We start from the raw sequence: 13,783 nt of genomic DNA, 5'->3' as shown, positions 1-13,783 counted from the left end.
GTGAAAATATCTTTGGTCAAAAGAAACTATGAGCAACAAAAGTTCAAGAAATTTGACTGTAAACCACTAAATTTTGGCTTTGTTTATGGACACAGAAAACAATGGGATTTTCAGAAGTATGCAATCATGGGCCCAGAGATAATTTGGAGGAGCGCCTGCCTAGCATGGAGAAAGTCCTGAGTTCACTCCCCAGCACCACTGGTACAAGTCTGTAATCCACTCTGAATTAGTGATCAATGGGGTAGGACCCTGCCCTTTGTAAATAAGGGACACCACTTATACGGGGTGCTATAAGAAAACAGGCTCAGCAAGCCATGGAGAGCAAGCCAGTAAACAGCATCCCTCCATGACCTCTGCATGAGCTCCTGTCTCCAGTCACCTAGTCTGAATTCCTACCTTGGCTTTCCTCAAATGGACTGTGATTCAGGATATGTAAGACAAATAAACATTTCCTTCCCCAAGCTGTTTTTAGTCATGGTATTTAACACAGCTAATATCACCCTAAGACAGACTCCCATATTGTATTGGCTTTGAAGACAATGGTCATGGAGAACAGCTGAAGCTTGCCACAATGTAAAAGGTCAGAAATACTGAAGGGAGGCAAGGAGAGGCCACTGGTACAGCTTATCTGCAGCAGAGACAGGAGAATACTAGAAACACCAGGACTATGAACCATCTGCCAAAGACAGTGGGCAGTTAGTTAAGTTCTGGAGTCGGATTAAGCCTATCAAACAAACTTTGTACATTACAGACAGCAGAGCTGGAGAATTGGGAATATCATGAGTTAATTCCAGAAGTTGAGCTGACACTGGGCTGTTTATACTGTTGGATTTGAGTTTGCTGTGATCTGTTTATAATCATACCTCAGGTATTTCCTACTGGAATAAGAAAAAAAAAATCTTACTTAATTTGGATTTTTCAGGAGCATCTACGAGTTGCATTGTGTTTTTGTATTGCCATACTAATCTTATTAACATGTGCTCTCAAAGGATAAAAAAAAGGTTAAACAGACAAGTTATAGATTTATCGAACTGCCTCCATCCTATTGGTTGTGGGCGTGTTTCTGAGGCATTTACTTGACTGCTAACTGAGAGGACCTAATCCACTGTGGGAAGCAACTAGGCTGATGGGCCTAGGCTTGAGAAGAAAGCTAGCCAAACATGAAACATGGTTCTGGAAACATGGTTTCCATTTCAAGCTCCAGCCTGAGTTTCTGCCTTGGCTCCTCTCAATTATAGCCTATAAAATGAAATAAACCCTTTCCTCACCAAGTTGGTTGGTCACATTTGTTAAAGCAACAGAATTCAAACTAAAACACAATGATTATGATTTGGTGACAGGTCTAAGAAAACTGCCTGAGTCAAAGCTTTCCTTCTGGAACGTCTACAGTTTTAGGATTAATTTCTGGGTCTATAATACATTTCAAGTAAGGTTTTCTATAATCCAGAAGTGAAAACATTTTTTGCATCAAGAAGTCAAATATACTACACCACAGGCATTTATTAAAACTTTACCCACTGCACTGCCTCCACATTCACTATCAGTATTTGGTGTGTGTGTGCGCATGTGTGCAAACACACACCTGTTCTAGGGATCTGGGCACCTACTCTTTTTCCACTGTCCTGCTGTCTGTGGCTTTGTAGCAGGTTCTGAAATCACAATAAGAGCTGTTCAACTGCATTTCTTTGAAATGATTGTTCTGGCTATTGCCTTCGCTTTGGGATTTCCACAAAGTTTAGAATTAGTCTGTTTTCTATTACAACTTTTGTTTAGATTTTGAATGGTATTTTCTCATCTGTAAGTCATTTTATAAAGCACTGACAATACTGAAGTATTCACATTGATTTAGGTCAGAATACCTTATATTTTGCTAGATTAAACAATTTCTTTTCTATATAATGAATATATTTTTATTCAAAATTCTAATTGTTCATTACCAGTATGCAACCAAATTTTAAGTACTGTATTGACTTTATATCCTGGACTCCTGCTGCATTTGCTTATTAGTTACAAGATTTCTTTTTGCCTTAAAAAACAAAACAAAAACAAGGTCTCTCCACATAGATTTGGCTTGCTATGCCCAGCACCTGACATATTATTTAAGATTTGCTCAAAGACAATCCTGTGATCTATGGCCAGGCAATTTTATATTATTCTTTCCTATCTAGATGCCATTTTCTTCTTCTGCCTTAATATACAGGCCATAATCCTCGCAAAAGATTTGCTAATGTACATGAAAGAATTTAAAGAAACGACAGTAGGGTTTTCTTTGTTTATGTGGTGATTTTTTTTTTTTTTTTGGTTTTTCGAGACAGGGTTTCTCTGTGGTTTTGGAGCCTGTCCTGGAACAAGCTCTTGTAGACCAGGCTGGTCTCAAACTCACAGAGATCCGCCTGCCTCTGCCTCCCGAGTGCTGGGATTAAAGGCGTGCGCCACCACCGCCCGGCTCTATGTGGTCATTTTTGAGAGACAAATGAGTCTTGTAGTTACTTTGTTGTATCATATTATGCTTTTAGCATATTATTTGATTGCTGCATATTTTGTTTTAGGGGGAGCAAACAAACATGTGTGGTTGGGTGCCTCTGAATGAGCATGGAGAACAGAGGGTATCTGGTGTCCTGCTCTATCACTCTTCACATTCCTTCATTGGACCTGGAGCCATGCTGGGAACCAGCAAGAAACCTCAGTGAGCCTCTTGTCTCTTCTGTGCATCCTAGCACTGGGGGTACAGGATACTTGCTAAGCTGTCTCCAGGTCTAACTGATGTATTTGGTCAGTTACTATTTTCTTAAGGCATTTTCACATAGCTCTTATGTACTCTTGCTATATATAACAGGTTATTCTCATCTATGTCAGTTAGTTTCAAGATAATGCTGGCTTTTAAACCAGGACTTGCAGTGTATTCCTTCTGTACATTGATAGAACTCTACTCAGAATTCATCGGTTACACCTAACTCTACATATCAGGAATGCTCTTTCTGAACTGTTTAACACAAACTTGGGTTTCTTCAAAGGTTGTAAAATGAAGCTATTTCTTCTTAAGTAAACTTTCGTAGGTTTTTCCCTTTAGGAAGTTAAATTCTGTTAACGCTTGAATAATTTTAGTGAGTAATCTGTGGAAATTTCTACATTCCTTTAATGTTCACAAAAAAAAAACAATACTAGTTTCTTTTTCACCCCCCTCCCCTCCGCTTTTGTTCTACTTTTCACTTTTTTCTACTTTTCATTTCCACAATCCACATAATGGTTTATCTATTTTACTGGTCATTTCAAATAATAAGCTTTTAGCTTCACTGGTTTTCTATATTTTTTCTTCTTCTTGATACTACTGATTTCTATTCTTTAGTTTTATTATTTCTTTTCTACACAGGTTTAATTTTAAAAAGGCTTCAATACTGGAGAGAAGGCTCAATGGTAGAAGAGAAGGAACTCCTGCAGTTGTCTCCTGACCTCCACACATGTACACTGTGGAACCAAACACATGTGTGTGCCCATGAGGGAGTGTGCCAGTGGGAACCACACTTCCCCCATTACTTTCTCAGCATTTCCTTGCTTTATGGTACTTTAAGTTACTGTATATTGACTGCACAGTAATTTCTACAAGGGTGCCTTGGTTCTTTTTATTGGAAAACAGGGTCAGAAAACAAGACGTAGGCACTCAAATTTGCTCTTGGTGGCCTGTCAATACTGTTAGGTTCTTAGTCAATAGGAGATGTTTGTAGTTAACTCTTCCCACTTCATCATGGTCCTTTCTGTTGTTTTGTGAGATTCTCTCAAATGTGGAGGCTTTGGTAAATGTTGAGGGTTCTTCATTTCCCATTTTATCTCTTGCACAATCTCCCATCCCTTTAGTGATACTTTCCATCTTTTCTGTTTGTATACTGCCCACTTTTCCATTGCTCTAACATGATAATGGTTGGTGTAGAAAGTACTTTTGTATGTGTGTTGCTTTTATTAGTTAATGAAAAAAAAAAAGCTGCTTTTGGCAAATAGCTTAGCAGAGTGGAGCTAGGAGGGGGAAACTAAATTGAATGCAGGGAAAAATAAGGCAGCGTTGAGAAGCTGTGTAGCCCTGCTAGAGACAGACGCAGGAACTTTACCTGGAAAGCCACAGCCTCATGGTAATACACAAATTAATAGAAATGGGTTAAATTAAGATGTAAGAATTAGCCAATAAGAAGTTAGAGCTAATGGGCCAAGCAGTGATTTAATTAATACAGTTTCTGTGTGATTATTTCACGAGTCTGGGAGGCCGGGAAACAAACAAGCGGCCTCCTACAATGTCTCTGCTGAATGGTGCACAATGTGTAGACAACTGCATCCACAGAAAACCTAAGAGAGCTTGGGAAGTAATTCTAGACACAAAATAACAGCCTTAAGCACAGTTTCTTGATAGCAGCACTTTCTTGGGTGGGCTCTGCTTGCTAGAGGCAAGCATTCTCATTTAAGAGAGGCTTCCTGACTCAGCTTTAGCTACGAAGTGTTGCAGCTCTTTTAAGAGGTCCTGCCATGAAACACTAAAATGGTGTTGATGAAAAGCTGACGGTATACTTTTTGGTGGTGGCAGGGACCTTGAAACGCCATAGAGATGTAGCAATCAACACGGCTCAAGCCAGTACCTCTGCCATGAGGCTAGACTATCGGAAAAAAGCTAAGGAATGGGCTGGATACAGCCGTCAAAGCCATGGCTTTACTCCTAGCCATATCATTTAGCAAATTAAAGACTCATGTGGTCAGAAAAAGATATATATACAATAAAGATAGATTCAAAGATGAAGAAAACCTCTAAACGGTTTACTGTGTATTTAAAAATATATGTAGGCTTGGGGGGAAAAAAAGGAGAAAATCCTTAAGAGAAAAAGAGAGTGGTTAGGCGTGGTGGTAAACACCTTTAATAAACACTTGGGAGGAAGAGGCAGACAGATCTCTGTGAGTTCAAGGTGTGGTGGCACACACCTTTAATCCCAACACTTGGGAGGCAGAGGCAGGTGTTTCTCTGTGAGTTCAAGGACAACCTGGTCTACAGAACGAATTACAGTACAGCCAAAGATACATACAGAAACCACATCTCAAGAAGCCAAAAATAAAAATAAAAATAAATAGAGATTAAAATAAAGCCACATAAAGATGAAAAATACACAGAGAGCCTGTATACTGTATGTTACTATGTTGTCTTTAAATTGTTTGCTGACTCAGGAAGGAAGAAAAGTTGCTAAAAGACATCTGATTATAAATACTGTTGGATTAATCAAACACATATATTTTGAAAATGCTTTGACTTTAAAATGTAAGTAAAAAGATATGTTACTTTGGAGAATAGGTTTTAATGGAGATGGGTTAAATTAAGGTGAAAGAGTAAGTCAATAAGAAACTAGAGCTAATGGGCCTAGCAGTGTATTAATTAATATAGTTTCGGTGTGATTATTTTGGTTCTAAGCTAGCCAGGTGGCCAGGAATGATCAAGCGACCCTTCTTACTACAATTGGTGCACAAATGTGGTGGACTAAATCCATGTAAAACTTCAGAGGGCTTGAAAAGAAATTCTAGACACACACACACAAAGGTTAGCCGCATTTATTTTTCACCTGGTGGCATGCCACAGCTCCTTTAAGAGAGGTTTTCCTGATTCAGTGGTAGCAAAAGGAAAAAAGCTGCACCATTTTGAAATGCAGGCTTTTTGGGTCTTGATGCCAGTGTGACCTCTGGCTCTTTCAGGAGACAGAGCATTTGAGTGGGATTTGTGAGCAGACTGATGCAGCTTGCTTAATAGTGGCATGGACAGGCTGTGTGCCTAGAGATGGGGCACTATGCATGTCTCTCAGAGGTGACAAACAGCTCAGCAATGCTAGACTGGGCACAGCAAATAGGCCCTACCATATTTCCCCTAGCAATGATGCAGCTTAAGTTTTTAAGAAGCGCTTAGTATTTTAAGAAGTGCTCCTGGGGCCGGGCGGTGGCGGCGCACGCCTTTAATCCCAGCACTCGGGAGGCAGAGACAGGCGGATCTTTGTGAGTTCGAGCCCAGCCTGGTCTATAAGAGCTAGTTCCAGGACAGGCTCCGTAGCTACAAAGAAACCCTGTCTCGAAAAACAAAACAAAAAACAAACAAAAAAAAGTGCTCCTGGATAGTAAAGAATTACAGATACACAATAAGACAGATTCAGACATAAGAGACCTCTAAATGGGTCACAGTATTGGCTAAATGTACATAAGCTTTGAAAAGAGAAAGAGAAAGAATATAGAGAGTTGGGAAAGAAGTAAATTGTTGAAAAAAAAAGTCTTAAAAGAGACAGAGTACAGACAGCCATAGATTAAAAGAAAAATAAGCCACATAAAGATGGACTACATACAGAGTCTGGATTATGTATATTATTGTGTTTTCTTTGAATTTTTTGACTATGAAGGAGCTAAGTACAGAGAGATTTCATTCTATGGACTGCTAAGTTAAACCAACATAAAGGTATCTTGATTCCAAACTTTGAGTCTAAGGATATGTTGGTTTGGAAAAGAGATTCTTCTTTTGTTTTCACAGAAGATGAGAACCTGTGGATTGCTTCCAGACCAATATGGTTTAATGAAACAAGATCCCCCAAAAGGTTGTTTTGAACACCCCCCAAAGAGAAAATATGCCCATATTCCCAAATATTGTCTGTAAATGTTTGTTTAAATTTAAAGGGGGGATATGATATAGATATGAATAATTTGCACTGGTATAGACCTTGATTTATTGATATAAATTTAAGGTCAATCTTGTTACACATACATTTCTGCTCTTGATTAAGGTGTTGTGTTTGTGCAGTTCATTTAAAAATGTAATGTAAAATTAAGAAAAATAGGTAGAGTCATCTATAATAGTCAAGCTTGTTATCATGTTAGTCAGATCTTTTAGATGTATAGAGATATATTTCAGTTAGATAGGTATTCTTCAAATCTTTCAGAGACCTTCGGAATATGGCATTTAAAATATTTAAGAACTTATGACTTTTCATGACAGTGAAACACATCTGCTCCTGGACACACCAAGCTAATTCAATGGGATGATGGACATCAAAGAGGCTTTGTATGGAGTTGGTTTGCTATTAGGCAAGAAACTGCTCTTGCCTACACTGCTTGACTGAACATGTAGGACCCACAGAGAAATGACTGCTGAACTTGCCTAAAGGTGAGATGGTCTTTCGGGGTTCCTGCTTCATAAAAGACTCTACTAGACATTCTGCAGGATACAAAAGAAAGTGAGTGGCAAACTGCCAATATGGGTGGAACTGTCTTTGAAATTTCCTGCTTCGTGGAAAAGTCTGCTGGATACTATGGGTCTGTAGGCTGAAGATAGAACAACTTAGGGTCCAGGCAGCGAGATGTCTCTGTCAATTCTAGAGTTTTGGAAGTTGCTTACAATGCACTTCCTGTTTACTTAGGTAATATTATATCCTTTGGAGTCTTTGATGGAGTTGAAAAATTTAGTTATAGTTTTCTTTAGTTATGATAAAAGATAAAGTAGATATAAATTTTGTAACTATAATTCTTGTTTGATAAATGTTTTGTTATATGTAATTTTACTATGTTAAAGTTAAAAACCTTTTTTATTTAAACAGAAAAGGGGAGATGATATGGGAGTCCCCCCTGGGTGCTATGATTACCATTAATGAATAAAGAAACTGCTTTGGACTTATAACAAGGCAGAACCTAGGTAGGCAGGAAAAGCTAGACTGTATGCTGGGAGAAAGGTTGGAGTCAGAGACACTATGGATCCTCAGCCTGAGATAGATACTGGGAACATTACCTGGTAAGCTACTGTCACATGGTGATACACAAATTAATGGAGATGGGTTAAATTAAGATGTAAGAGTTAGTCAGTAAGAAGTTAGAGCTAATGGGCCAAGTAGTGTTTTAACTAATATAGTTTCTGTGTGATTACTTCAGGTCTAAGCTAGCCGTGCGGCCGGGAACCAACAAGAGACCCTTCTTACTACAAAGTTTTGCTTTTGTTTCCACAGGAAATGAGGGACTGTAGATTCATTCTGCTTTAAGAAAACTCAGGTTTGACCAAGGAAGACCCCCTGAGAAATCTCTGATAGGAGGAACAGCCCAAATGTCTAAGTTCTACACCCAGAACAATTCAAAGACCACTGCCTACGATAATCAAGCCTCACAGGATACTCCAGTCAGAACTTGATCATAATTCTTTTTTTTGTTTTGTTTTTTTTTGTTTTTCGAGACAGGGTTTCTCTGTGGTTTTGGAGCCTGTCCTGGAACTAGCTCTTGTAGACCAGACTGGTCTCGAACTCACAGAGATCCGCCTGCCTCTGCCTCCCGAGTGCTGGGATTAAAGGCGTGCGGCACCACCGCCCGGCCCATAATTCTAATTTCTTTTAGGTCCCCATAAGATTATCAGTGCCCTCAATCAGCAAGAAGTAGCCTGAAAAACTATGTTCACATTCCCAAAAAATGGATTATGGATGTTTGCATTTGTTTAGAATGTTGGTTACCAAGTTGTTATGGATAATGGTCAGTAGAAAAGCTAAACAACGGAGATTGGATTCAGAATTCTTGTTTTAAAAGGGGGGGGGAGCTATGGGACAATGGTCTGTACCTTGTCACTTGTATTTTAAATAAACGCTGATTGGCCAGTAGCCAGGCCGGAAGTAGAGGTGGGGCAAGAAGTCTGGGAAGAGGTAAGTTTTAGTCTGCAGTCTTCACCCAGACATAGAGCAAGCAAGATGTGACTGCCTCGCCAAAAATGGTACCAAGCCACGTGGCTAACACAGACAAGAATTAGGGGCTAATAGCAGTTATAAGAGTGAATAAGAAGCGTGAGCTACTAGGCCAACCAGTTTATGATTAATGTAGACCTCTGTGTGTTTATTTGGGACTAAACAGCTGTGGGACCTGGTAGGAGAGAAACTTCAGTCAACAATGGTACTTATACTAAATTCCCTTTTACTGACAGTGTAACATTTTTGAGCTGCTTCCTGTTACTGTTCTTTTCCTTCTAAGTTATTGTGGTTCTTTCCTCATATTTATTCCTGGTGTCTTACTATTCCTGGCAGATAGGTACATCTTGTGTGGTATTTACAGAGTAGATGTGCATCTTTAAACCCTAGCCCTTTAATGTTGAGTTTGACTTGATCTGGTCAACAGCTGAGTGAGATAGTGCTTAGGCTCTGTTGTTATGCTTGCCTTCAGTGCTCCAGTCTCTAAATACTTTGCTTGAATGGTTAGGGCTTGTGTGCCAAATATTTCTCTACATATTCTGTATGCATGGCTTAGATTGTCCCTGTAAGCCTGCTCCTCCTGGGCCTTGGGGAAATTTACACGTAAGCATGCACATGTGTACACACACACACACACACACACTTACGTTACAAAAACATAATTAAACTACTGTGTCATCAACATGAAAAAACTAGGAGAGGATACAGCTAAGATGCATAGGTTAGGAGCTATAGGGTGCACTGAGACCTTATTTTTTGAGCTCTGTAAAACAACCTGGAATCTATTCCAGTTTTTGGCCTGTAAATTCTCACATCACTACCTTTTTTGACTATAACACAGCAGCAGGCTTCCCATCATGGATTTTTACTTGTACTTCTTGGCCTTTGGTGAAAGGACAGCACAAGGTAGAGGGCACAGTTCTTCCTCTTCTCTCACACTCCATTAAGCCTTTCATCTCAGATCCTGCCTTCACAGATGAACTGCCTGGCAATCTGATCTTCTTCACAGGTAACGCTGTCTTCTTAGCAAGACACCTCTGAGACTTAATCTTCTTTTCTCCGGGTCTCAGAAATCTCACTAAGATCAAGTGACGATCCAAGATCTAACTATATTTTAAAAGTTTGGTCTTGCTCAATGTTCAAGATGAAAGCTCCTTCATAGAAGCTTTGTCTGCTTCTCCTTTTACTGCATCCTGGACTACTCTTTTAAAATGGCACTGTGTGTTTTCCCTCTTACACTTGCTAAAAATGTTATGTCTACTATTCCTCGGGTCTTTCTTTTTCAAGTCAGAGTTGTCCTATAAGCCTCACAGTACTACTCAGTATGACATTAAACCATAGAGAAGGCAGGAAGGCCCTGAGGCATGAGCTGAAAGATAGCTGGGCAGAACTGGGCATACCTTACTAAGCTGCTTACATTATTTAAAATATGAACTTCTGGGGAAGAAGGAGCAAGGTAAATTACAGATTCTCCAAATTATAACAGACTCAAAAGCATTGTTGCCAAACTGCCTTCCATTACTACTGAGATAAAACAGGTCAGTGGCAGGAGTCAGGCATTTAGAAAGTGGGGCTAGTAAGGCTGCCTTCACTATCACCCCAGAGACCTATATTTCATCACAAAGAAGAAAAACAGAAGTCCTGGCTGGCTGAAGGCTTTGCCTGCCAGCCGAGGATGCCACTCTTCTCTCCATGTTATCTGCTACACTGAAAGGGCCCAGTAACAACAGGAAAAACAATGCAATCTCTGCATATTCCTACAGCACTTAATCCAGTGGCTTATTGAAAAACATTCCACATTCATGAATATGACACAGAACCTTTTCCCTTAAAGCCTCATGCTGACGGCTCATCTAACCTCTGATGCGCAATACCCTCACAATTACCCCCATAAAACAACAGAAGTTAGTATGAGAATGGGGATTCAGAAATGAAAGAGTCCCTCCCTTTATTAGCACCTGCCAATTGGACACCCCCTCCTCTATCTTCATAATCACACAGCCAACAGCTATCTGGGCTACTGTCCATGTTTGGGGTTTGCTCACTTCACATTCATTTTGGTGGCATATAAACTACAGCAAACAAAAGCTGTACCAAAAACATGCTGATCAAACCATACTGTTGAACTAAATCTCTGAACAGGTGGCATTCACATGAATGACATTAATGTCTCTACAGCAGTAATATTCAGCACCTGAACTTCAAAAGGCATGCTACTGTAGCTCACCTGGCAAGAATTAATCTTAGTTTTTAAGACATCTAAAAGTAAAACAGGATGGATGATTTAGTGAGATAAAAGGCAAGCTTACGTTGGTCGTCGAGTCTCAAGTAATGTCAGTAAAATCTGGATTGCACTGACTATGGCTGATTCATTCTTCTCCTTGTGAAAAATATTTGATAGAAGCTGTTCTATAATTTCTTGCCTAGGGAAAGAAATCAATAGTCAAGCACTAATTGCAATGTCATTTAACAGTAACAACTGAAAATTTGCAACACAATCCCTATAAGCACTCATCTACACACAGGCATGTTTGCTTTCTACTTCAAATGTCACTCCTACATCAATTCCTCTTACATATCAAGTTTATCCCCTTGTAAGAGGATAAGGGAGGACCTGTTTGCCTTTGCCAACCTGGCTGAAAAGCAACAAATATTTCAAGGCTAGGTATAATATACTCAAAGCAGGGTGGGGGGCAGAGGTGACAGCTCATGGTGATGAAAACAGTAAGAGAACTCAACACATCCATAAAAGAAAAAGTTTTCCAAATGGCAAATTAGAACCCACTCATGTTTGGCCACACAGGTATTGCTGCTGTGTGGTTACCAAAAATCCAGAACAGGTAAAATGGACTTTTACTCTACAGTTCTCAAATGATAAGTCAGTAGAAACAGCACTAAAAGTGTATGAAATACTGCTTAGAGGAGTCACAGCAGCCTAAGGACAGACTAGAGCAGTGGTTCTCAACCTTCCCAATACTGAAATCCTTTAATGTAGTTCCTCATGTTGTGCTGACTCCCCAACCATAAACTTATTTTCACTGCTACTTCATAACTGTAATTTTGCTACTGTTATGAATTGTAATTTAAATATTTACAACCTCTGTGAAAGGGTAATTAGACCCCGCCCCCAAGGGCGTTGCGCCCCATAGGTTGAGAGTCACTGGACTACAGGTTTGGAGCTGTGGTGCTGGAAACTTCAATGGTGGTTTTCCAGCTGTAATAACACTGATGCCTGTCTATCATGCTCAGACAATGCAGGGCTCTCACCACACTTTTAGAACCACTGACATCTACTCGAAGGCAATGGCAAATTGGCATCAACCATCTCATGCTATATCAACTGGGAATTCTGTCACATCAGGAGAATTCTGATGGACAAAACAATGAAATAAGCAGCAAAAACTTATGATTTAACAACACAGCACTGGTGCCATATCCAAACACACTGTCCATAACTCAAACACCAGCAGCAGGCATAGGACAGAACTTGCCACACAGGATAAGGGGATGTCTTTCAACCTCTGGATTAGGGGTGCTTTCTGACAGAGTCATGTTCCTGTATTCAAACACAGTAGTAATACCAAGAATCAGTAAAATTCCTGATGTGTGAAGCCTTCTAGATCATTCATCCACATCTTTGGAACAAAGGCTGGTACTCACTGAGTTTTGTGTTTCATATTGATGACCACAGAAAGACATCTATAAAACTGACTCAAATTAACAAAACGTCTAGCCGGGCAGTGGTGGCGCACGCCTTTAATCCCAGCACTCGGGAGGCAGAGGCAGGCGGATCTCTGTGAGTTCGAGACCAGCCTGGTCTACAAGAACTAGTTCCAGGACAGGCTCCAAAACCGCAGAGAAACCCTGTCTCGAAAAAAACCAAAAAAAAAAAACTAAAACGTCTGAGTTCATTACTATCCATAATTAAGATACATAGTCTAGACCAAATCGAACTATTTTAAAGAATTTGAAAATTTCCAGAGATAATACTAGCTAGAATGCTTTTAATTCAGGCCCAAACTTCCTCTTAAACTTCATGTCCACTAACTCAAGATTTCTTTCTTGGTACTCCTCTCAAATACTCTTCCACTTAGGTTCATTCAAAGGCATCCTTGTGTACCTTTCACTCATGACATATATACACAGTGGTACCAGACATTTGGATTACTCAGCATTCTATCTAATACAGGCAATTTTCTTTATATGTCTCACCAAAAGACTGGCTCTCTGATATCACTATAATAGTAACTAAACTATCCGATCATTAAAAAGAGACAATGTGGTGGATTGAATGAAAATGAACCCCAGAGGCTCACAGCGAGTGGCACTATTTGAAAAGATTAAGAGGTGTGGCCTTGCTGGAGTTAGTATTTAACTGGGGCTAGGTTCTGAGCTTGTCTAAGCCAGGTCCAGAGGCTCACTCTCTCTTCCTGCTGCCTGCCTATCTGGATGAAAAACTCTCGGCTACCATGTCTGCCTGTGTGCCGCCACGTTCCCTGGCATGAGGAGAATAGACTAAACCTCTGAAACTGTAAGTAAACCCCAGTTAAATTTTTTAATTATAAATTATATTTAATTTAATTTCTCTTTTATAATAATTGCCATGCTCATGGTGTCACTTCACTGCTATAGAGCACTAGCTGAGACAATATATTTTTATATACTGTTATTGAATGTATAATCAAATATGTGGAGCGGGGGACTATAGTTAATAGAGGTTTTCTAAGCTCTAGCAGCCTTCTATTACTGTATTTTCTCAATCCACAAACAATAAAAGAGCCAGCAGCTAGAAACTGCCAAAGAATAAAAGGTATCCTAAAGGGGGTGGGGCAGCACTCATCTCATCTCCCTTTGCTTCCTGACTGTATGCAAAATAACCAACTGTCTCATACTTCATACATTCATACTAAAGCCATGATGGACTTTACTGTCAAACTGCGAGCCAAATTAAATTCTTCATTCCTTAAGACAGGGAAGTGGGAAAGAGAGGGAGAGAGGAGAAAAAAATCCACCATAATGCACATTAGGTTTTAGAAGAATAGAGTGATACCACAGGCAACTAACTCACCTGG

At 39.7% G+C, this 13,783-nt stretch overlaps 1 protein-coding gene across 13 annotated transcripts in view; it reads right to left on the bottom strand.

Moving 5' to 3' along the window:
- The window catches only part of Ppp6r3 (protein phosphatase 6 regulatory subunit 3), a 135,084-nt gene that overhangs the window by 50,356 nt on the left and 70,945 nt on the right, over positions 1-13,783 (bottom strand). For all 13 annotated transcript variants that reach the window (XM_057779824.1, XM_057779826.1, XM_057779828.1 and 10 more), the window contains exon 8: positions 11,021-11,134. In XM_057779824.1, the coding sequence (XP_057635807.1) occupies positions 11,021-11,134 (114 nt within the window). The remainder of the gene's footprint in view (positions 1-11,020; positions 11,135-13,783) is intronic.

Source organism: Chionomys nivalis, chromosome 8 (assembly GCF_950005125.1).
Source record: "Chionomys nivalis chromosome 8, mChiNiv1.1, whole genome shotgun sequence".
Taxonomy (NCBI): Eukaryota; Metazoa; Chordata; class Mammalia; order Rodentia; family Cricetidae; genus Chionomys; species Chionomys nivalis.
This window is presented reverse-complemented; position numbering and strand designations above follow the sequence as displayed.